Genomic DNA, 25,000 nt, shown 5'->3' with positions numbered 1-25,000 from the left:
AAATGAGAGTAGGAGGGAAACAAAGGTGGGAGAAAGGCGAGGAGTGAGTAGCAGGATAAGAGAAGGGGAAAAGAGAAAGAGAGATAGAGATAAAGATAGAGAGAGAGAAAGAGATATATATATATATAGAGAGAGAGAGAGAGAGAGAGTGAGAAAGAGATAGAAAGAGAAAGAGACAGAATGTACCATGGGACGTTAGCGTATGCTGTGATTCTGTTCGTCCGGTTCAGTCACACCGCATCACTCAGGTGAATGTAATCGTCCTCCACCTTGTTGTACATTTAGCATAACTGTTGATCTTCCTTCCAATCTTCACTCTCACTTTCTAAACTTAATACTTAATAAGAATAATATAAAAGTAATAATCTCAATAAAGATTTTTCACATAGCACAATTTGAGAATTTTTTGTTATTTTAAAAATTGTACAAAAGTGAGATAATTTTTTGTTCGCGTTTCTGTGACAATTGTGACGTTGCCGGTTCCACATTGACAAGTTGTGCTTTTCAGTAGGTGTTAGAAAGAAAGTGACCTAAAGAAAAACATAAGTAAGTTTTTATATTAACTTTCATAAGTATCTTTCTGTCGACAAATGTCTATTTTTTTGGGAGGACAATTGTTTAATTGAAATATTTTCTTATGCGCTTGTCAAAATTTGTTTTTTGTATTCGGTCATATATAGGTATATATATAAATTTATTTTCTCGTTGGTCATCAACTTCGATATCTTCATTTGATTATTTTTCATTCCCGAAGAAAATCCGAGCAACAAGAACCTTCGGCTCAGAACCTTTAAAGAAGAAAATACAAGAACAATCATGAATGGATTATCAAAACAATGTATCAACGATGAGAACTCAATGAAAGCGAAGAAACCTCATCCACTGAGGTCCATTTCTTGGAATAAAAATATCGAAGAAGGAGATTTGGATATTCCTGGAACGCCAAGAACACCTCGCACTTCCACTACGCCAGGTATACATAATTTCCTGGATTTTAAACCATCTTTATACGTGAATCATCCTTATTGAAATTCTTTAAAGAAATTCAATTATGATTTTTTGTGGGAGGGTTAATGCGTTTGGAATTTATATATTTATTTTATAACCTGTTGCACGCCTACTCTTTTAATTACCATAATTAAATTAATTTTATTTGAAATGTTTATCATAAAGTGCTATAATTGAAATGATTATTTTTTTATTTGTTTGTTTTTTTCTAAAATAACCAATTTCATGTATGGAAATTAGTATTTAAATTATACAATCATGCAATCGTTAAATGATATAATTTTATCTATTTAATTTATATCATTTTAATTAACAATCTGAATATTATAATTTTTTTAGCCTTTATCGTACTCTGTTGAACTTCTTATCGATCTTATATTGATAAACAAATTTTTAACAATTAGATAAATAAAAAGTAATGATACTTTTTAATGTATAATCCATTAATTCAAATATTTAATAATAATTAAAAGGAATTTATTGAAAAATTAATAATAAATTTATCAAATGATTATCAAATTTGCTTTTCATCGTTCATATGACACGTTATTAAAATAATCGTTAATTAAGTGTAAAATTATAGATATAATCAATTTTTTCGTCAGTAAAGTATAATCAAATGATTTTTTCGAAGAAGCCAGATATAGTAGAATAAAAAAATTCGTAATGACTTGTATTCACGAAGAAAAACGAATCGATAACTTGTTTATAATACCGTTCGCGATTCGATTCACTTGAGAAAGATACAATTTTAAATTCGTTTCTTATAATACTCTCGTATCTTTAGATATGAGAATATTCTTCATAATATTCTAAATGATGAAATATTTATCACACATTTTTATTTGAATCTATTATTTTGAATTAATGTATTTTAATTTAACGACATAAAATATATCAATGAAACAGATAAGTCATTAAGAAGTTAAAATTAATCTTAATGATAAAACGAAATATGTTTATTTTTCATGGTCGACAAACACAAACAGTACTTGACCTTGAATAACAAATTGCATCTTTTAGAAGTGGACTAAAATGTCGAAGTTCGATTGCATGTCTAGTTGATGCACATAATAATACTAATAAAAATAATAATAAAATTAATACTGTAACGATTTTAACGCGTGAAAAAAAAAACAATTGTTTTCTAAGAAGAACGAGACAACATTTGTCCAAGATAAAAGTCAATATTTATTCGTTCTGACCACCTATAGATCGAAGAGCGTCATTGTGAACCCGTGAGACGTCGTCATGGGTCGTGACATGCGATATAGAGCCGATATTTATGCGCTTATACGACATTGCCAATTGAAAATTCAAAGATAATCGTTTTGTAAGACTAGAGAAAGGATCTATCGATGGAAGGTTGTGTACGATTAGAGTTAACGTTTAATGTTTATACATTTTTATCAAATTTTATGCACGAAGAAATCAATTATCTTCTTTATTTAAGGTACTTATATTTAAGATATTTATTTATCTTCTTTAATTTAAGGTACAAGTAGAAAAACGAAGTAGAAATTTTCTTTAAATATTATATCACAAATATAGGGTGTCCCAAAAACCGCTTTACCAAAAAAAATATAAAAATAAAATTAAAAAATATAATGTTGAATTTATGGTTAGTGTTGTTTAAAATTTATGACCCTATAATGTCGCCATTTGCTAAATTTGCTAAAAAATTAAAATTTATAATTTGTCAATTCTGTAAAGCATAATACACTATAATCATTAATCGAAAGTAATCTGGCAATGAAAGTGCTTACATAAATTATATACATTTTATCGATTAAATAATCGATTGGTTGTGTATTAAGTATCATAAATAATCAAGTATCTCGAAAGTGTCGAATAACTTCCCAGAAGATATGATTCCAATGTATATTTTTGAAATATTTGATATTATCAAAGACTTCTTTGCTATTTTTTGTCGCTTTTATTTTTAAATATATTATTATTGGAAAATCATACGTATATATATATATTTACATGTACATATGTTGATACGTGGTTATGATAAAAGTCTGATACAACATTGTTAAAATTTGCTTACAGGTCATGAGAACTGTACTTTTCATCATGATCTTGAATTGGATCATAGACCACCTACGCGAGAAGCTTTGTTACCAGAAATGTCAAGAAGTTACAAATTACTTTTAAGTTCACTAGGAGAGGATCCAGATCGACAAGGACTTTTAAAAACACCGGAAAGAGCAGCCAAAGCCATGCTATTTTTCACTAAAGGATATGATCAATGTCTTGACGGTAAGAAAACATTTGTTTATTCTTCAGTAACATTAGATACAAGTATCTATGAAATATATGTATCTTTAATAGGCAGATAAAAAAGTATAAACATAATTTCGATCAAAATAGGTCAGGCACTCTATTCTAGATTATTATTATTTGCTTATGGTATATAAATTTTCTAACTATGAATTTTCAACTTGCAACTTCGCACTTTAAATGTTCGCTTTGAAAATTTATTTTATCTAAATATGAAATACTAACAATTTTAATAAATAAAAAATATCATACAGTTTTATCAATAAAATACAAAATACAAAAATTTGTTTAATACAAAAAAATAAAATTTATTAATTTTATTTATTTGAATATAAACCATTTCCAATAAATCAAGCAAATATTTAATATTATAAATGCTTTTCAACAAAATTGATTATTTTAATTTAAAAGCTTTTGAGACCGTCCATTAAATACATATTAAGGATAATTAGTTTTCTAAGAACCAGATATATGTATATGCATGTATGTCCGATACATATACTATCTCGTTATATGACATTTAATAGGGAATTCTATATCGTATAAAAAAGAAAAATCCCTGAGTTCTCAGGAATCATTAGAGGAATCCAAGTATCATTAAACTTCCGTATATCGTTATTCAGAATCGTTACGACACCTTGTCATTGGGATTCACGGCCAACAAGATTATCGGAAATACGCTCACTCCTGAAATGTATGACTGTTCGACCGTTGTGTGATATATGTATATGTGACTTTGACATTGATTCACTTTGGTGAAAGTAATCAATTAATGAATTCATTATAGTCGAGGAAATTTTTTCCTTATATTTGTAATTTATTTCTTCTTAATTTCAATATTATTTGAGAATAAAATCAAAATTAGGATTTTACGATCGATGTAACGATAACGATGACAAAAGAAATGAGAGATTTCTTGTATTTTTGTTTTTTTAGTACTTTATTTCTTGACTTCTTTCTCTTCCTTTTTATTTTGTGAAAACAAAAAGAATAAGACATCGAACGTCGTGCACTTATATCTTACAATAAAGTACCGCATTTTCTTCTTTTCTTACCTTTATTTCGCTGACGAATGAAAAAGGATGGCAAAAGTCAAGAGAAGAAGAAAAGAGGGTGTGCGCACCTAACTGCGTCTTAGAAAAAGGGAACGTAAAGCTCTTGATATATAAATGCATCTCAGGGACGTAGTTACAATTGCAAGAAAAGGAAAGAGAATGGTGGAGAAAGAAAGACAGAGAGTAACTTTGCTTTTACACTCAGCCATTTTATTTGATTCTATAATTCTACGGGTCTATGTAAAAACCTGATATAAAGACTAAAGTAACTTTGAGATATTGGCAAAATTGTATTGTGTTTTACATTTTTGTATTTTCTGAAAATTAAGTTATATAACAATTGTAGAAAATATTATAACAAAAATGTAACATTAAATATAAAAAATATGTTAAATCATCTTATAGAAATATAAATTCTTAGAACCATAATAAAAGATATAGCAGTGAATATGCAAAAAAAAATTGTTGTTTTATAGAAATTTATATTATATTTTTGGAACCATAGTAGAAGAAATAATATTCAATATATTATATATTGAATATTATTCTATTTAAAATATGTCACATGTTAAATTTACATATACAATCAGAAATAATATTAATTAATAAACTTCCTAATCAAATTAAAGACCTTTCTAACAAATGTCAGACAAATTAGTATGGCAATCGATCGTGTTGAGTTCACTTCTCTCCCTCTCTCTTTCTCTCTCTCTTTCTATCTCTCGCTCACTCTCCCTTTCTCTCTCTCTTGAGTAGCTACAGGTACTGAGAAGAGTTTAATTCATTTTACCATTCAAGTAGCTCTTCTATAGATCCTTACGAAGGGTGGTGCTCTTCTACCAGTTCTATTCTCAAGATAACTTATCTTCTCAAATTCAAGCTATCTTCTTACGATTCTATAAATATTAAACGAGCTGGCTCTTAATACAAAAGCTCCATCATTTTTTTTTATTCTAATTTCTCATCAATCATTACAATCAAAGTCGATTAATTCCAAAGTAAAAATACCATCTTCTATTTGACATCAATCAAAAGATTTAACAAAAAAAAGGAAAACAAATTTAACAGAAATCGATCCAAATAATTATCATCATGTTCAAACAAAAATGAACATTCAACTTTGTTACTCTGTATTTACTTTGTAATTAATAAATGAAATAGTATGTTAAAATAAAATATCACTTCGGTCATATATTTGTAAAGAGATTGTACTTGGTTGACCAGAGAACGAAATACGTTCACCATTGTCGGTCATTGCGAAGGTGTTTCTTGTTAAGGTTACCATGGAAACCATGGAGAGAGAAAGAGCACCCTCCATTACCTACCTTCTAACACGTACTAACCACGGACACACCTATTCACCACCACCAATTCTCACGTTATAGTAAGTAGGTCAATATCGGCTAAATCACAGACACCAGGAACACGAGGACCTTAACCCAGGCCGTTTATACTAGGATCTCGTTCCTTTCTTTCAATTCTTCGAATAAAACACACATTTCTCTTTTCCTCTATCTCTCTCAGAAAATATTTACAACAAAAAAAATAGGGAGAGATGTAGAGAATGCTAAAGGTTTACTTTATGAAACTACAGAGATAAATCTCACATAAACACGGTTGTTAGGCTCCTAAAACAAAAAAAACGATCAACTACCAAAAATTAATAAAACTATCTAACATTTTGTATTTACACGCAAAACCGTATTTTTATGTGTCTTGATAAGAATGCTTCGCATTCTAATATGTTTATTCGAAATTTCCATAAGCAAATCTGATAAAATTTACGCGCGATGGTGCTTTCATTTAAAAATTCTCGTCACGTTCTGTGCGTTGTACGGGAATTTCCCTTAATTTTCGAACTTTGTTGTAGAAATGTTGTATTACAAGAGGATTTTCTGTACTTTCCATAAAATGTAACTGTAATAGAAGAATAGCTATAGTATATTTTATACAAACGCATACACAAATAAATTTGTATATTTTATGTTCTAACAGATGTCATCAACGATGCCGTGTTCGATGAGGATCACGACGAGATGGTTGTAGTTAAGGATATAGAAATGTTTTCTATGTGTGAACACCATTTGGTTCCTTTTTATGGGAAAGTATCTATCGGTTATCTACCTTGCAAGAAAATTCTTGGACTTAGTAAATTAGCCAGGTAAAAACCCAAAGGAGATAAAACAAAAGTAATTAAAAGTAGAGATAAAATTTAAGTTAAGTATGCGGTTGATCTTCAAGGCTATCTCTAGTTAATAAATAATGAACGTTAGCGAACGAAAGGTATTCACGCCTACACGTGTGGTTACATATTATATTTTTTGTTAACGTTTTTTTTCTCAAATGAATTAATTACAATCTTCCTCCCTATAAATCTAGAATGTTATCGAACAACGCATATTTTATTGAGAGCATAAGATATTATAAATACTTTCACGGTAATCTATTGCGATCGTTTGAGCGAATAGTCCGGTTTACTCGTTAAATTCCAGTTTTATTGTTAAACAGTAAACAATCAAATTGATCATTATTGAAATAAATATTCGTTCCACCTGAGAATATAATAATTTAATAGATTTTAGAAATATTATATAATCAAATCGAATAGTAACTTCCTATAATTTGCGATTTCACTTCTTTACTTTATTATTAAGGTTTCTATCGATCTCTTAGATTGATAAAAAGTTATATAAGTAAATACATAATAATATATAATTTAAAGTTATTTGTTTACTGTGTTCACAGAATTGTAGAAATCTTTAGTAGACGTCTTCAAGTTCAGGAACGTTTAACAAAACAAATCGCAATAGCTGTTACGAAAGCTGTGGAACCTGCGGGAGTGGCCGTAGTGATCGAAGGAGTGTATGTATTATTTTATACAATCTATTATATATATCTCTTTCATATATTACATATACACAAGCAAAAACGTGCACGCCTTTTCTTAAACGAATATAATCATAGCTTTTAAAGTGTATCATACGATGATTATTTTGTCATGTCGTATAATTGCGAAATTTGATCTTAAAATTTGTACAAAAATATTTTGTTCGATTAAATTTGATTTGTTTTTTTTTTATTTTATTTATATTAAGTTTGAACATTCCGAATAGAATATGAAGTCTGAATTGTTATAAAAATAATATGCTACGAATCGAATGACTTACGTTTAGCTCTGGTTCCATTTCAACACACTCGAAGGCTTGGGCAATAGTTTTCGCAAGGATTAATCTCATTTGCGATTTCAACCTTGAGCTAATAACTAATGTTATCGTGAAAGAATTTTACACCTCATAAACCTGAACATTTTAAACTTCACTCATTAATATGATAATAATAATAACAACTAAGATTTTACATAAGGAGTATTACGTATTTATTTAATCGATATATCAGATTTTAATTACCTGCTGATTATAATTTCAAAATCACGTTTTGAATTTTTCTTACATTTCCATTGATTTCAATTTATTATTAATTATTCTAATATATTCATCAACAAAATTGCATTGATATCTTCGACTATAAAAAGTATTCCTTCAATGATATACAATTTTATGACATCGTACTAATTCTAATTATGCATTCATGATTATTGAATCAATTTATACGTGTATGCCGTTAAAGATTACTTGCCATACTTACGCAAACAAACAAAAGTTGAAGGTTGAGTAAAACCTGCTATTTTGTAGTTAGATAACATTATTGTAAGATTAGAAAAAGAATAAAAGAAGGCAAACTTGTTCTTCTTGTTTTTCTTTCTTTTTTTATGTGAGCTTACAGTTAGGTATAATAAAATTAAAATAAAATTACTTGTTTGACAAAAAGTATTATAACTAAAAACAGGATTATATCGATTAGAATCTACATTTTAAAACGATCTTATTATTTGTATATTAGTATTATTAATATTATTATATTATACTTATTTTTGTAACTTTATCTTTTGAAATTTCAGACACATGTGTATGGTAATGAGAGGCGTTCAGAAAATCAATAGCAAGACCGTTACTTCAACGATGCTCGGCGTTTTCCGGGATGATCCAAAGACTCGTGAAGAATTCCTCAATCTTGTCCATAACAAATAAATAAGAAGAAATTTGTCAGGAAGGTCTTAATCGACGTTTTTTCATCACAATCATGATCGGTCTTTCTATTAATATGGAATTGTTACAACTCTCTTTTAATATCTTCTTTTTCTTCGTCTTCTCCTTTTTCACTGTTTAAAATATTCTTCTTCTAAAATTTCTTTTTTGACATTAAGATCAAAACATTTTAGATTAGATCTTCCTTAAAATTTAATTATTTTTAAGATTTAATTAAACATGTGTACTTAAATACAAACAAAAAAGAAGGAAGATATTCACGCGTTTAAGAAAAAAATGTCGGTTTCTTCTTCTCTTTAATGAAATTCATTCAAGAGTAAACCCAAGGTGTTCGTGAAGAAAAAAAAAGAGAAAAAAACGAAGACAATACGATATTTTCGCAATAATATCAATCGTTCGAATTTGCAAATGATTTAATACGCACGAACGATTAAAAGGGGGGTAGAAATTTTGATTGAAATTGAATTAGTGTGACAAATAATAATATTAATAACATATGTATATTAATAACATATATTGATAAATATGTGTACTTTAACAACGTGCTGCTGGTACAGCAAATTTTCAGTTATTTTAGTTATTTTTTTTTATTTTTTCCTTTTTTTTTTAATAATGATAACATCCAAAATTTACACAGATTAAACATAATTTGCATTGTTTTCACGTTTATTTCATTCCCTACATTAAAAATAACGACGTTGTTAACGAAAAAGAAACCAACTCCTTAAAAAGATATTAGGAATTCTTAGGAATTTTCTAATAGACTAATTTACTCTAAAATATTGACAATAATTTTATTCATAGATAAAAAGTTTAAAGTAAATATTAAATGAACTATATTAAGAGTACTCGTTGCAATATTATTTTATTTACATTATTGACTCGTACGATTATTGTAAAACGTTACGGCCAAACGTTTTGCTATCTTTAATCGTGACGTATCATATTTATGTGTCATGATAACTTATCATAATTTTTCTTTTTTTTTCCTTTTTTCAATCGTACTTATTTCTTAATATATTTTAAGGAAACGTAAATATTATTACCAATAATGATAATATTACAATAATTATAATAATAATATTATATTTAAAAGAACAAAAGATTATACACTGCATTCTTCGAAAAACAACGTTCAGCCATGCGTTGTTATCGAATTATGCAACAATCCAAAAATTGGTGTGAATTTCTTTGTTAAAATCATTTTATAATTTATCATACCTTATTAAAAAAAAAAATAGGAAAGTGAAAGAATTCGTATACGTATTCATGTATATTTATTAAAAATTGATCTTGAATATATTTTTGTTTGAGCATAAATAATTGAAAAGTAATAGCTTCGAGAAAATGTAAGAAAAAAAATACGACGGAATTATTAAATATTGTATTTCGTACCGAGCCAGTTTATGTAGCCATATCTTTAATGCAAACTATCGATAATTTATTTTTATATATAATAATAATAATAATAATAATAATAATAATAATAATAATAATAATAATGTTTATTGATGATAATATTAATGATAATCTCGATAGATAAGACAGCAGATTAACAAATTCGATTGTTGCTTTATTCGCAGAAAGAACTGTGTATATCTATATATAAATAAATATATAGATATGCATAAATATATTTAAAAAATAATTTTATAAATTGTTGCAAAATTGGTAAGATCGATAAATAAACGAATCGATTCGAAGTGATAAAAGTAAAAATATATAACTTTCTCTGCTCTACGCATAAACTTATCGATCTTACAATATTTTGCTATTATAAAATAGATGTTGTTATAGTATAATAAGACTCGACCAATTGAAGTTTGGTAAACTATAAGCGTTTATGTTATTTCATGTTGGATTGAAAAGGGACATATATTCCGATATTATTTATGGAAAAAAAAATAAGATAAAAAAATAATACAGAAACGTTTAATATTTTTCTGATGATATATATATATACATACATATATATATATATATTATATAATATAAAATTATATTTATATTTTAAATCTGTGTTGTATGATTATCCATCTCAATCCCCTTGGATTATTCTATGATAAGAACACGATAAGGTGATATAGGCATATATAAATTATTAATACGATTTCGTAAATTATAAACAAGAAGGTATTTCGATTCTCTTCATAATCGGTGAACCGCATGGACGTGGCGATGATCTTTTATTTAATTTATACACATTCTCGGCATCGCCCTGATGCAATAGAAAGAACATACTATTGTTGGAACCTTTCTGATTTTTTCCTGCAGAACAACAGGGACTGGCACAAGGTAGTTTGATCGTGTTTTCGCATTTCATGTTTTTTCCATTTCCATAACTGTTACTACATTCTTTGCTTGTTGTACGTGTTGAATAGGATTTTTTCATCTTTGCAGGACATGGAATAGAGTCTTCACTAGACTCACGAAACAAAAAAATATAAAATGATAGAGGAATAATTTGATAAAAGTGAAAAGCTGCTATTTATTGGGTCAGTATTTGTAATAAAATATTGTATGAACAAAATGTTCATATATACTGACCAAATAAAGAAAAGTAAAAATAAAATTATAAGTAAAATAATAAAAGTCATACGTAGTAGGTATAAATGACATTGGACAAGGAGCACAAGGGCTACAACATGGGATTGGAGGACAACGTAAAACTCTTAAAGCTTCTACGTTGAGAGATGATACCCCACGTAACAATGCTCGCTGGATAGCATTCTCGTAATCGATTCTTTCCTTCATTAATTTTTCATTTTCTTTTCTAAGACGTCCTATCTCAGATTCCAACTGCATATGATAAATATGACATATCCGATAAGTAACTGGAGATTGTGTATTTTATTACATATCAATTATTATGACTACAAATTTGCAAAAATATGATTTTAAATTTACATATACCTCCATTTCACGTCTTTTTCTTTCCTTATCCTTCTCACGATTTTGTACGGAACATCTCCTTTTCATTTCTTTCGTTTCTTCAATTTTTTCTGATCTCTCAATTTTTTCTGATCTCTCAATTTTTTCTGGTCTTTCAATTTTTTCTGATCTCTCAATTTTTTCTGGTCTTTCAATTTTTTCTGATCTCTCAATTTTTTCTGGTCTTTCAATTTTTTCTGGTCTTTCAATTTTTTCTGGTCTTTCAATTTTTTCTGGTCTCTCAATTTTTTCTGGTCTTTCAATTTTTTCTAGTCCCTCAGATTTTACTGATTTCTCAATTTTTTCTGGTCTCTCAGATTTTTCTGATCTCTCAGATTTTTCGATTGTATTTTCTATTGGAATTCTTAAATTTTCCTTAATTGGATTAGCAGGTTTTGGTGCTTCAGTGATAAGTGATGGTAGTTCAAGTTCTGCTGTCTTTATTCTTTCTAACTCAGTTCGTTTCTGTTCGATTATAAATTAATAAGTTTGATTATGCGCAAAGCATCAATATTTTGATAATTACATATCCATATTATATAAAAAAATAACTAACTTCTGTCAACATTTTTTCATAATTTGTTTTTTCATTCATGCATTCAGCAATTTGTTGCTTAAGTCGATCGACTTCATCTGTAAGATTTGCAATCTGTTTATTAAGTTCGCTTATTTTATTCTCCTTATCGTTAATAGCACAGATCTGTGATAATAGTTCTTTTCGTAAACGTTCAATATCTTCTTTGCAAACATCTAACTTATTTTGTACCGTGATACTCCAATGTTGAATTCTTCCTAGGACGTCGACGATTGCCAGCTTTTGTTATATAAGTAAAAAGAAAAAGAAAATAGAAAAAATCTTAATTAATATGCTTTCCAATTAAAAATATTTCATTTATAAATCTATTTATGTCCGATTTCTTTATGCATACAGGATTCAACCTTTAAACCATGTTCAAAGTTTTCTTTTAAAGTTGCTAATGCTTTGCCAGCATCTTGAAGGTTTTGATGAGCGTATTCAATTATTTCATTTATTTTAATATCGCTGTAATTAATATCATTATTATTTCTGTTTTCTTATTTAAAGTTAATAGAGTAACAATATTAATTTGATCACCTTGTTAAACTACTCGAAGGGTAAATTTGCTTATCGATCAAAGTAGATTCCTTATGAAATTCCTTAGAAGATTCTTCAGGAATCTCTGTACTTGATTCAATGGTTGATTTTATGGGAGCTGCATCAGTAGATTTTGCTACATTTACATTTTCTACATTTTCTTCAATATCACTAACATCAGCTCCACCAGAAAGACGTTCCCGTTTGATAATTTTAATCTGATTAGATTTACAACTAAATCTTGGTATTATCTTTGAATTGGTAGATAATTCATTTGATATTTTACCATCATCGCTAATCGAATGCATGGCTATGTTATTAAATAAATTATGTTAGATTTTAATCTAACATATAAAAATATATTTATTAAATATTTCTAAAAGTATAACTTACTACTTTTACAGAATCTTAACGGCATTTTAATTTTATTTTTTTATCCTAGGAGAATCAATGTATATGAAAAGATTTACAAAACTTGTTAATTTTTACGACAATTTACCCAGAATATTTTACATTATAAGGTTATAAACAAAATTATTATATTAACCGCTTAAAGAAGTTGGCATTTGTTTCATGTTTTTTGTTTCTTATGAACCCTTTTCCTGTAGACTATAGTTATATAGATAATTTTAATTATTTTCGATAAGAAAGGAAGATGTAAGAATAGGAGTAAGAGATACTTTTACTCTTAAAGCAAAAAATATATCAGTAAAATCTTTATTTTAATAAGTTTCTTAAGAAAGTATAAGTCAAAATTATTCTCACAGATATAAAATATGAATATTGTTATCTTAGATAATTTATATAATAATTTAAATTTAACTGACTTTACTGTACACCATTGCTAAAGTATTGTATTTTGTTGTATAAAAAATTATTTTTTTATGACGAATATGAACAATTTTGCTTATTTATATATTATATTATCTTATAATGTAACACGATATTAAGATTTCTGAGCAAAATAATGGTAGAAATTCTTATTAATGAATATGCTTAGTAAAGATCGTTGACAATGAGCAACGAACTTTATCTTATATCAACAAATAACGTTGAAAAATTTTTTTTTATTTTGCACTTCTCCGCTCATTTCTTAATTTTGATGAGATATAAAATGATAAAATTAATTATAACATACAATTTATTTTTATACATAAATTCAAACGGAATTTTTGGGAGGAGGCCTAAACACACCAACTACAACTGCATGATCCCTCTCATAAGGTTCTAAGGTAATTTGTTCCTGTGGTTTTAATTTATCAGCTATAAGTTTCTTCACTTCTCCTGCAAAGACCGCTTCTGGTTGTGCAGTTGAATCTATGCAACTTGCCTAAAACCATATTAAAAAAAAAACAATTTAGACACGTTATATCGAATAAAACAATACATATAATAATTCTTTATAGAAATTACGAAGAAAACAAACCTTTATAGAAATTACAAAGTGGCCTCCGTTTTTGAGAAAATACTGGGCATTTAATGCGACTATTCTCGCTTGATCTGGTTGTGCTACATCTGCAAATATCGTATCAACCATACCCATAAGCATTCTGTATTTGTGAGGATGCCTAGCATCTTCTATTATGGGAATGATATTAGTCCTTTTCTTGGCAACATTTATGAGATCTCTTCCAGATCTGTGTGAAAACTCTACAGCATATACTAGTCCTTCCTGAATAGAAAAATAATCAAAATGATTCATATAATCGATTTAATAAGAAGAGAAAGTATATACATACAAACATTAACTTTGTATGCATACCTTTTCCAAAGTAAAGAAATATGTACTTTACTTTAACAAAAAAATATGTATGTAATTATTTTAGCATAACTTCGACACCAAATCGACGATTACCAAGTCAATTTGGCTCTAATGTATGCATATATCGATAATTCATTAATATAATATTAAACTATTATCAAATCCTTGCACTATAACAACGTGCGAGACCCTTGATACACTTTAATTTAAAAATGAGAAACACGAGTTCTACTTGTGGAGAATCTTAAGGGTTAAACATAAGAAGCACAAAATATAGCACTAAATATGGTACACGGCTTATTAAAAGGATTAAATCATAGTGCAAAGGGTTAAATGATATTTAAACATAAATGTAAAAAGTTCTTACTGGACCAACAACATCTGCAACATGTGAAACGGTAGTACCCGACGCTGCACCTAAATATAAAACTTTACTTCCAGGTGGCATGTGAATTTGATCGACACCTCCGACAATAGCGGCAGCCAATTTAGATCTGAAGGGATTCCAAACTCTGTATTCGACTTTTTCTCCATTTTCCCCCTGCAATTCATAATAAAGTAAATATTTAAATATACTTTTAATTATCATATTAAATTATTGTCAAATATTGTGGTTCAGTAGTTACCTCTACACTAATTCTCTTTTCACCATAAACTTCTGAACCAGGTACCAAATTTAAAGTAACCAAGGCATCCTCTTTTCCTTTGGCAATAAAAACTCCTTCATGACGATGGGGTTCTATAAGAACGGTTTTGCCTCCCTTAAAACCTCCTCCACCACGACCACCTCTTCCACCACGTCCTCGTGGAGTACCTCCACCTCTTCCGCCTCCCCTACCTCCACCACGGCCACCTCCTCCTCCTCTTCCACCAAAGCCGCCACCTCCTCCTCTTCCACCAAAACCACCACCTCTTCCACCACCTCGACCACCACCACGGCCACCACCACCACCTCCACCACCTCCTCCTCCTCCTCCTCCTTTACCTCTAAATCCACCTCCTGGTGAGAATCCTAGAATTATACAAAATATTGTTAGATCATAATCTTCCATTAAGATTTTCTATTTAGAAAAATTAATATATTTTAATTTTTCCACATGATCATGAGTTATAAAATACATTTTCATTAAAATTTTATTAACTCTTTACAGTTGAAACCCAGGATATTCCCGCCAAAGCTGTTTTACCATTACGGTCGCGTGCCGGGAATATTCCACCATGAGCATGCAATGATTGTTTCGATAATGAAACCTAATGCTACTTATTTTAAATATATCTGTATAAAATATCGAATATTAAAATACTAAAAAATATGTACACAGCTAAACACATTTTATTTATATATATTATTATATATATTATTTATATATCATTTTAATAACACTTATATTTTCTTCTAAACATAAATTAAAAATTAAAATAATGAAATATTAAAATAAACTTTCTCCAACATGAAATAAAAATTGATTATGTATTGTTTATAATTATTTCATTTTTTATTTGAAAATGCATCCGACTGTAGTAAATATATTAATTCAAACAACAAAGAATGCAAGTGGGAAAACAACGCTCTTAGATTTGAGGTTATCAACTGCAATGTTCAAAATATTTGTTTTAATAGACTAGATTTAGAAAAAAATAGATAAAACAATAAAATCACAATACAAACGGTTACATACCTGGTTTACCCATGTGAGTTTCTGTTTTTATTAATACTTATTATTAAACTTAAAAACTCGATTGTAATTCCAGCACACGTGCCACTCAAAACTTGATACTAAATGCCGAAAGCAGGATTCCGGAACTTGAAGGAAAACTTTTAATGGTAGTTCGATTATCGATACTATTGCAATAATTATCGAAATATCGAATATCCCTAGTAATAATATGTAAATCAAATTAGAATCATTCTTTTATTTACTCAGTATGAGATAATTTTTATAAATATATTTGGGGTTATTAGAATTACAAAATAGACAGAATATATTAAATTTAATTTAATTTTTATAAGTTGTTTTAATTATAGGTATTTTACTATGCTTTAACTTCATTCGACTTTATGATGTGTAGTCTGTGTCTTGAAGTAAGTTTCTAAAAATTAAATCAAATAATATTAAAATATTAACCTCAAAGAACATAAAAAAATGTTAATGCAAATAATTTATGAAAATTTACATTTCTTGGAAGTGTAATTTTTCCGCTGTTAATGCAAGTTTTCTAATATGCCGAATCGTACTAGCAGCAGCTATTTGTACTTCTGGATCCTCCGAACCGACCAATCGTAACACGTGCTACGAAATATAAACGTTGTATATGTTACTTAAATTGATGGAGTTTATATTTACAAATTTAAAATCTTGTATGAGGTATACCTTTATAATACCACAACTATGCATGGTTACACAGTTCATAGGATCCTTACTTAAATGATACATTGCTATACAGACTCCTTTGAGGACAGTTTTGTTTTTACTGTTCATATAACCGACAAGAGGAGCAACTGCATTTAGTTTACCAAACTCAGAACTATTTTCACCCCATTCACAGCAATAAGCGATAGCTAAAGTTAGATTAGCTCTAAGATCCTCATTTTCCTTAAAAAGAAAAAAGAAAATATTAAAAATATGTAAATATTAATAATTAGAATTTCCAAGTCTTATTGTTAAATTATTATTAACTGTTTTAGCAAGATTAGCCAATTTAGGCACCACTCCATGATCAGTTAAAATACCAAGATTTTCAGGATCTAATGCAATTTCAGCTATTGTGGCGCAAACAGCGCTTAGTACTTTAGGATTGGTACTATTCAAAAGACTGACTGTAAGCTCCAGTCCACCTACAAAAGCTCGCACCATTTCAGGAGAATCTTTAGCGTATTTGATGCATGGAACTAAGGCAAGACAAGCATTTGTCTTGATAACGTCGCTTGGATGTTTTAATAGAGACCATAATAATCTAACACCGTCTAATTTATGTCCAGGATCATTAATAATATCCATGCATTGTTCATTTTCTGCACATTCTTTTAATACCAATGGTATATTTTCTAATAACGGTTCATAAGTAGAACACAGCAATTTAATCTATTCAAAATTATACAATTTTAATTTCCAAGTTATTCTATAATTCCATAATTGCAATGTTAAATATGTTAAAGATAATACTCACTAATTTAGGTAATCCATCATGTGTTCTTAAGATTCCTCTATTTATGGGATCCTTACAACATTCAGCTAATGCTCCGACTACATTAGATAAAACATCTTCATCTTCATTTTCTTGAAGAAGAGGAACTAGAAATGCTATTAAATTGTTCTGATTAAATCTTGTTACATTTTCTGGACTTACAGCACATTTCCAAATAGCACCCGTTACTGCAGCTAATAAACGTTTATTAGCGCAAACATCCTGAGATTGTATGAGTTTACATAGAGGATCCAAACCACCAGCCTCTCTAACCATATTACTAGTTGTTTTATTTATTGCGCATTTGAATATAGCTAAAGCACAATTTTCTTTCAATTTCATATTTTCATCTTTCAAATGGTATACAATATCGGCAATAATACCCATTTGTTCAAAGGCCAATCTGCACACTGTCTAATATTTTAAGATTATTAACAAATGAAAAGATTTGTAATTATGATATTAATTAATGTTACCAGATCTGCACATTGCTGCACTGTTCCCATGATAGGAATTATTAAATCAGTGTGATGGCTTTTTAGAAAACGTGCCATGAGTAGAACAACTCCATGCTTTTGAAGTTCTACTTTTATTTTTGGGCTCACCGCTATAGAGTTTAATACTTTAGCACCACCTATAGCAACAGCGATTAACTCTTTTTGAATATTATTTAATTCGTCAAAAGAACGGTGAAGAATATTTTCCGGTATATCCATAATGTCCAGCTATTAAATATGCACATTAAAAAATTGCATAGTTAAGAATGAATTATAAAATAAATTAAATTTCTTACTAATAGAGGTATGCCACCACGAATCCTAATTTGTTTTCTAGCTTTTCTTACTTGTGCGATAACAGCCATAATTTCAGCAGCTAGTATCTGATAAAGAAAAATAAATTGCTGATAAATTTAAAATTAATATAAATAACTTTAAAAAATAATTCCTAGAAAAGTAGATAAAACTAACTTGAATGTCTCTAACAGGATGTTTAAGTAAATGAATGAGTGATGTCACAATACCATAATCAATAAGAGCACGACGCATCTCACTTGAAGTTACTATTAAAATTAATGCAGACAAAGATCCATTTTGACATTTGATATCATTAGTTTCCAAAAGATTAACTAAAATTTCCAATCCTCCCATTTTTTCTATAGCCTTTTGAATTACCTGAATGTATAAAAGAAAATACTAGTATGTGCAAAATGCATCTAACAATGTTAATAATAAGAAAAAAAACTAACTCTGCTTGTAAGATCGTAATCTTTAAGTAGACATAAAGATATTGTGGTAGCAGTTTGATTTCCAGCTTTCATATACTTGATTAACTTTTGCATTATCCAAAATTCAGAGGAAACATCAGACACGTCATCTTTCAAAAATCTCATGTCGTCATCTCCTTCAGATTCTGGTTCATCATCTGAACTTTCATCTTCCTCTTTTTCCCTGACATAATGAACTCTTGGACCAAAGGGTTCTCCGGTGACAATCGATAATAATGGTTTTGATTGATCGATTTCTGTTATCTCTGATACATTGAGTTCAAATCTGCCATAATTTCAGAAAATAATATTCATTAAAATTAATTTATATTTAAAAAATGTATTCTATTATATATATAAGCATCAAAGAAAGAAATTATTAAAAATATTACTCAGTTAGAGATGGATCTACTACGTCTAATTCCTTTTTCTTTTTAGGTGGCATTTTGTTATATCGTAGTTTTTTATTTTAACAAATTAGATAATTAAAATACAATACAGATTCGTGACTGTCATATTGAAAAGCAGCGATGTTATTCCAAGAGATCTTAAAGAGTCTGACGCATTATTAGTGATAAACATATACAAATTATTGATCAAACAATCGTTCGACAATGTTATCATTATGACATTAACGGAAATCGATAATAAGTATGTAAACAAAAGTCGAGAATAAAAGTTCAATTTTTTATTTTTGTTTAAAATTCATTTATTTATCAATTTTTATGATATAGTATGTAAAGATTTGTTCAATGTTTTTTTAAAGAATATTCGGTGATGTCTAGCTGATTAGTGAATAATTCTTCACAATATCAAAATAAAAATAGAGTACCTTGATTAACTAATAAATGTCTGATACAGATTACAAATTATTAAATAATATTGGATTATTAAATAATATATATATTATTAGTTAAAAATAAAAAAAGCATTTGTTAAGCTTTCTAAGATTATTCTACGCAATTGTAATTTTTAATGAAATTAATAATTTAATTAAAAAAAAAATTATATTTAATACAAAATTAAAGAACTAAGAAAGGTAGACAAAAAAAGAAAGATAAAATAAAAGAGAAAAAGAGAAAGAGGAAAAGAGATGAAATAGTTTAATTTATTTTATAAATATCAAATGGTCATTGAGTTAAAGAAATTTCCAGTTTTACATTATTTTTTCATAACAATCTTTTTAGGTCTTTGAAACTTTGCACTATGCGTAGGAACATTATTACATAATATTTTTGTTCTCATAAAAATGTTCATATCTCTAAAAAATAAATTAAATACACTATCTCAATCTCCTTGTGAAATAGGAGAACCACGATCTCGTTTAGAACCTTTGCCTTTCCCCTTGGATTTAGTTTCTCTTTTTCTACTTAAGGAAGACGTAGAAGTGGTAGAAGCAGAGTCAGCAGGGCTAGAATGACTGGATCCTTCTCTGTCCCACCGTGCTAGGGCATCTCTTAAATTTTGTCCATCGTTATCTTCATAAGTATCCACATCTACATGAAGATTATCTTGACCAGTTTGTGCACTTTTTTCAGATTCTAAATTCGCTCGCATTTCTTTCCTCTGGTCTTCTGTATGTTGAGGACAACGCATAGATCTTGTGCAAAGTTTTTTTGTGTGTTCAGATACAACACCACATATTTGCGTTAAGAGTGCTCTCTTATCTTCCAAGGACATATTTTCATAATTGGATGGTGAATTTTCATTGCTGCTATGGATATGCTCGTTAAGATTATCCCCATTTCTTTGATTGTTCTTCTGTGTTTTCGTCCTCTTTATCCCATTACGATCTTTCCTTCTCTTACGTTTATCATTATTTAAACTCCAATCCACATCGTCATCATCGTCACTTATTACTCCACTGAATGTACTAAGATCCTTAGAATTATTAGCTATTCTCCTTGATGCAATACGTGAACTGTTACGACCCATACCCATACACTTTTCTAAATGCGTTGCAAATCTACAAGCAGCTACACCCCTATCACAATTAGGACAATTACATTCTTGAGATTTTTTCACCGGATGTTGACCAAATACATCTAATCCTGGCGAATCTGGAATAACATAATTTGTTCAATTATTCTTATTAATTTATATCCTTTTTAATAATTTTAATTATTGTTTAATCCATGATATATTATCATGTAAATATTAACGATTTGAACTCACCTACAATAGCATAAGACTCATCATCAGGAATACCTTCTTCAACATCAGAACTTCCTGTTTTTGTGGTTCTGTGTACATCAAAAACAAAACCCATTAAAACGTCGTCTAAAAGATCCTCGTAGATCTCTTTAGTAGCGTTTTCCACGTTTTCGGGTTTGTTCATAAATTCCAAAAATTGGTTATTTAATTCATCGATTCTTTCTTCAGTAACAGACATCTTACAGACTGTAACATTTGAAAAAAATCAATTAATGAGACTGCAAACTTCTCTTCCGTGTTATATCCGATGAATGATAATTCTAACCCATAAAAATGTGCGTGAATTTTAAACTCTATCATATCAAAAAAATACTTGTTATACATACCTCTTATTTTAGATTTTTATCTAATAATCCAAATTTAAAATGGACGGATATAAATATAAATAAGACTTATTGTAATTGACAATAAGGAAATGTTAAACAATGTAACTAATTATTATTATTATATAAATTAATATTATTTACATATGTTACATTTCTATTTATCAATTTTTTGAATAACAATTCTTATTTATATATACACCTTACTGTTATCAAGACAAGTGTAAACGTTTAGTTATACTTTTAAGGTTATGGAGTGAACACAACATATATAATAAAAATATTTTGAGGAAAAGAGATTCGACACGAGATCTTTGATGAGATCCACTTTTGTAACTTCCCTTACTACGTATTTCCTTTTATACGACTGATACTAAACTGTACTAACTGAAGAATTTCTTAAGTTAGAGTGTTGCAGTTACAGTTGCGGTGTTACATCTAGGACTGAAGTTACTAAGACTCGTTTTCAATAGTGTGAGTTGATTGTTTTGTGGCCGTCACGCCAAAGCTTGGCGCCACCGGCACACTTACCGTCACGCCTCTAGTGACGAAACCAAAGAATTAAGAAAACACCAAGTATATGAACAACCGCTACTATTCGCTCTCTTCCGTTACAACCACCGAGCGAGACACACGTGTATAACTAGCAGCGACAAAAGACTGAACTCTAGTCACTACTTCCGTTTTCTCATTATTACATTTTGTTAAGTTTAAAATATATATTTTGTAAAATCCTTTTTGATACGTTTAAAATATAAAAATATTCTAATAATATTTTTCCCTAGTGAATTAATTATTATTGCATATCGACGAACACGCTACAGTTTTACGTGGTGACAATTGCCGCGTTATCTACTAGGGATTAATGTTCCCTATAAAATTGTACATTCAACAGACAGTCTTGAATAAAATCTTAAGACCTCTCTAAATCCGTAATCATGATCTAAGATAGTCGTAATTGATAGTTGTTTAATCCTGTTGTACCTATTGTTCAAATAGTTTCTGATTACCGTTTCTCTCTTGCGATACCAGGAATACCAATCGTAGATGAAGTTTAAGATTGATTGTAGGGTATACCGGAAGTGACCACTAAGAAAGAGCTGGCGTAGGAAAGTCACGTGACGTTATTTCGAGAATGGATAATATAACAATGAGTAGGAACGCGGAAAAGGAAAGCTAGGTTAGTAGCTGCATGTAGCATATGAGGTCTACGTGCGTTTTAAATGACTGTTTTTACTCCACAGAGAAAAAACACTGCAGTATTGATGGTTAGAGATTTTTAATTGTAAATTAAATGTAAATTATGTCAGGTAAAAAAAGATCTTTTCATGGTAGAAAAGGATTATATGATAGACGACATGAGAAACAACGAAAACATAAGAAAACGAAGTTTAATTATCGAGAAGCATCATATGTTAAGGAGCGAGAATTGAAAAATGAACAAATTGAAAATCGTCGGAGGTTATTAGAGGAAGAAAATGCACAACAAAATCAACATGAAGCTATAGATAATTCTGAGGATGAAGTAGATTATGTTGATAAATTAGTAGAAAAATTACCAAATAGGAAAGTATTAAAAAATGTGAATAGTAAATCTGATTCTGAAAGCGAACTATCCGAGTTAAGTTCCATCAGTAATGATGAAAGTTTACAGAGTAATGATGAAAGTTTTCAGAATAATGAGAATAAAGACTCATTAACAAAGGAAGAGAACAAAGAGAAAATAATTAATCAAACAGATGAAGATGAAAATTTGGAAAATGCAGAAGAGGATACTGAGACCACTAAAGAAGACGTTGATTGTTTGAAAGATCCTTATTCTGTACATTTTAATTATGATTTGCATACAAATCTTTTGAAAGTCCTTTCATGCGAGCTGCGAATTTCAGAGGTAACAAGATTCAAATGGCCAAAACTTGGAAATATTATCTGTGAAATACCAAACTCAAAAAATGCAAATAACTCTGATAATATTTCTACAGTTTCTGTTTTGGAAACAAAACAATATGCGCAACATGGTAAAGTTCCTACTTTAATCGATACAGTAGATTGGAATGATTTATTCGTAAAGCCACAAATTCAGCCTAATCTTGAGAAGGCTAACTCTACTAATTTAAGTTCTATGGAATCAATGACAAGTCCATTAACTCCACTCCAAAAAGAATTGTTTTCAATAATAAACAATTATCAAGACTTATATTATCCGGAAAGAACATTTTCTAATGCTGAAGAAATTAGATTCGTATATTGTTTGCATACAATTAATCATTTATTAAAAACTAGAACCAAGATATTGCATCATAATGCTAAATTAGCCAAATTGAAAAATTTAGCAACTGCGGATATTCCTGATGAATATAGAGATCAAGGATTGTTTAGACCAAAAGTCCTCATAATTTTACCTTTTAAACATTCGTGTTTACAAATTGTGAAATTATTAATTGCAATATTAATTGGAGAAGATACAGGTGGTTTAGTGATAAACAAAAATAGATTTATGAAAGATTTCAGTGGCAATGAATTGGTTATGCCCAAGAAAAATCCAAAACCGGAGGATTATGCTAAAATATTTGAAGGAAACATAAATGATGATTTCAAGATAGGGATATCGATCACGAAGAAAACTTTAAAACTTTACACAGAATTTTATTCGTCGGATATAATTATTTCTTCGATATTGGGTCTGAGAATGCTGATTGGTGTAGAAGGAGAAGCAGAAAGAGATTATGATTTTCTAGCATCTATAGAATTATTGATCGCGGATCAAACAGAGTTATTTCTAATGCAAAATTGGGATCATATGTTGCACATTTTAAATCATGTTCACTTACAGCCAAAAAAAAGTTCTGGAATTGATTTTTCGCGTGTAAGAAGTTGGAGCATCAATGGTTGGTCCCAATATTATCGACAAACGTTAATATTTTCTAATGTTCTACTTCCACAAATTGTGAACATCTTTAACAAAAATTGTTGTAATTATACGGGAAAAGTTAAAGTACAAAATACTATACATTCTGGTTCTGTTAATCAAGTAGTTCTTCGAGTAATTCAAACGTTCCAGAAATTTTATTCGTTAAGTTATCCTCAGTCATTAGTTGATAGACTAGAAGTATTCAGAAAGGAAATATTACCGCGATTCAAGGACAGTATAATGAATCACACATTGATTTACGTAGCTGATTATTATGATTTTGTGAAGCTTAGAAATTATCTCAAGAAAGAAGAGATTAATTTTGTACAAATTAGTGATTATTCCCGTGAAGCTAAAGTGGCAAGAGCAAGGGATATGTTCTTCCATAGTGACGCACATTTTTTATTATATTCAGAGCGTTATCACTTTTATAATCGAATACGTATAAAAGGTATACGACATATTATATTTTATTCACTACCGACAATTCCACATTTCTATAATGAAATTTGCAATTTTATGCAAGAAAGTTATCAAAATCCTAAAGCAGGTTCTAAAAATAACATGAGTGTAACTAGTATATACAGTAAATACGATTCTTATATACTGTCTGCTATAGTTGGTACAGAAAGAGCAAACCAAATGATTACGTCAGAAAAAACAGTACATACAATTATTACAACTACATAATTCTTATGATTGATCGGTTCAATTTAAATATTACTGTTTATTAGAAAAAAATAAATATATTTTTTTACATGTGTTGCATATTAATACTTGCGCTTAAATATATAATATATGTTTTGAAACATAAAACATACATATATAAATATGCACACA

General features: G+C 28.9%; 5 protein-coding genes across 6 annotated transcripts; 2 read left to right on the top strand and 3 right to left on the bottom strand.

Moving 5' to 3' along the window:
- Positions 1-219: 219 nt before the first annotated feature.
- On the top strand, positions 220-9,161 carry LOC122522352 (GTP cyclohydrolase 1). The gene is made up of 6 exons (XM_043643412.1): positions 220-546; positions 755-973; positions 3,064-3,273; positions 6,345-6,510; positions 7,095-7,211; positions 8,308-9,161. Exons 2-6 carry the CDS (start codon positions 817-819, stop codon positions 8,435-8,437), a joined length of 780 nt encoding a protein of 259 aa, XP_043499347.1. The 5' UTR covers positions 220-546; positions 755-816; the 3' UTR covers positions 8,438-9,161.
- A 4,462-nt stretch (positions 9,162-13,623) lies between these two features.
- LOC122522143 (rRNA 2'-O-methyltransferase fibrillarin) lies at positions 13,624-16,066 on the bottom strand. Of its 2 annotated transcripts, XM_043642956.1 has the most exons (6): positions 15,942-16,061; positions 15,260-15,274; positions 14,889-15,145; positions 14,630-14,803; positions 13,927-14,172; positions 13,624-13,830 (listed from the first exon to the last, which is right to left on the bottom strand). In XM_043642956.1, the coding sequence occupies exons 1-6, from the start codon at positions 15,952-15,954 to the stop codon at positions 13,660-13,662; spliced, it is 876 nt and encodes a 291-aa protein (XP_043498891.1). In that variant the 5' UTR covers positions 15,955-16,061; the 3' UTR covers positions 13,624-13,659. The 2 variants fall into 2 exon arrangements, with proteins under 2 accessions (XP_043498891.1, XP_043498890.1); XM_043642955.1 differs by having other exon boundaries at positions 14,889-15,274; positions 15,942-16,066.
- A 90-nt stretch (positions 16,067-16,156) lies between these two features.
- LOC122522142 (armadillo repeat-containing protein gudu) lies at positions 16,157-19,429 on the bottom strand. The gene is made up of 10 exons (XM_043642954.1): positions 19,105-19,429; positions 18,695-18,998; positions 18,417-18,620; positions 18,242-18,328; positions 17,925-18,173; positions 17,431-17,862; positions 16,941-17,345; positions 16,635-16,856; positions 16,438-16,553; positions 16,157-16,353 (listed from the first exon to the last, which is right to left on the bottom strand). The coding sequence occupies exons 1-10, from the start codon at positions 19,155-19,157 to the stop codon at positions 16,320-16,322; spliced, it is 2,106 nt and encodes a 701-aa protein (XP_043498889.1). The 5' UTR covers positions 19,158-19,429; the 3' UTR covers positions 16,157-16,319.
- A 373-nt stretch (positions 19,430-19,802) lies between these two features.
- Positions 19,803-21,696, bottom strand: LOC122522141 (ataxin-7-like protein 3). Its single transcript, XM_043642953.1, has 3 exons — positions 21,253-21,696; positions 20,888-21,112; positions 19,803-20,772 (listed from the first exon to the last, which is right to left on the bottom strand). The coding sequence occupies exons 2-3, from the start codon at positions 21,102-21,104 to the stop codon at positions 20,000-20,002; spliced, it is 990 nt and encodes a 329-aa protein (XP_043498888.1). The 5' UTR covers positions 21,105-21,112; positions 21,253-21,696; the 3' UTR covers positions 19,803-19,999.
- A 100-nt stretch (positions 21,697-21,796) lies between these two features.
- Positions 21,797-24,966, top strand: LOC122521940 (U3 small nucleolar RNA-associated protein 25 homolog). The gene is made up of 2 exons (XM_043642691.1): positions 21,797-22,429; positions 22,494-24,966. The coding sequence occupies exon 2, from the start codon at positions 22,553-22,555 to the stop codon at positions 24,848-24,850; it is 2,298 nt and encodes a 765-aa protein (XP_043498626.1). The 5' UTR covers positions 21,797-22,429; positions 22,494-22,552; the 3' UTR covers positions 24,851-24,966.
- Positions 24,967-25,000: the final 34 nt, after the last annotated feature.

The sequence above is a fragment of the Polistes fuscatus genome, unplaced genomic scaffold (genome assembly GCF_010416935.1).
Source record: "Polistes fuscatus isolate 324 unplaced genomic scaffold, CU_Pfus_HIC Scaffold5, whole genome shotgun sequence".
In the NCBI taxonomy this organism is placed as follows: Eukaryota; Metazoa; Arthropoda; class Insecta; order Hymenoptera; family Vespidae; genus Polistes; species Polistes fuscatus.
This window is presented reverse-complemented; position numbering and strand designations above follow the sequence as displayed.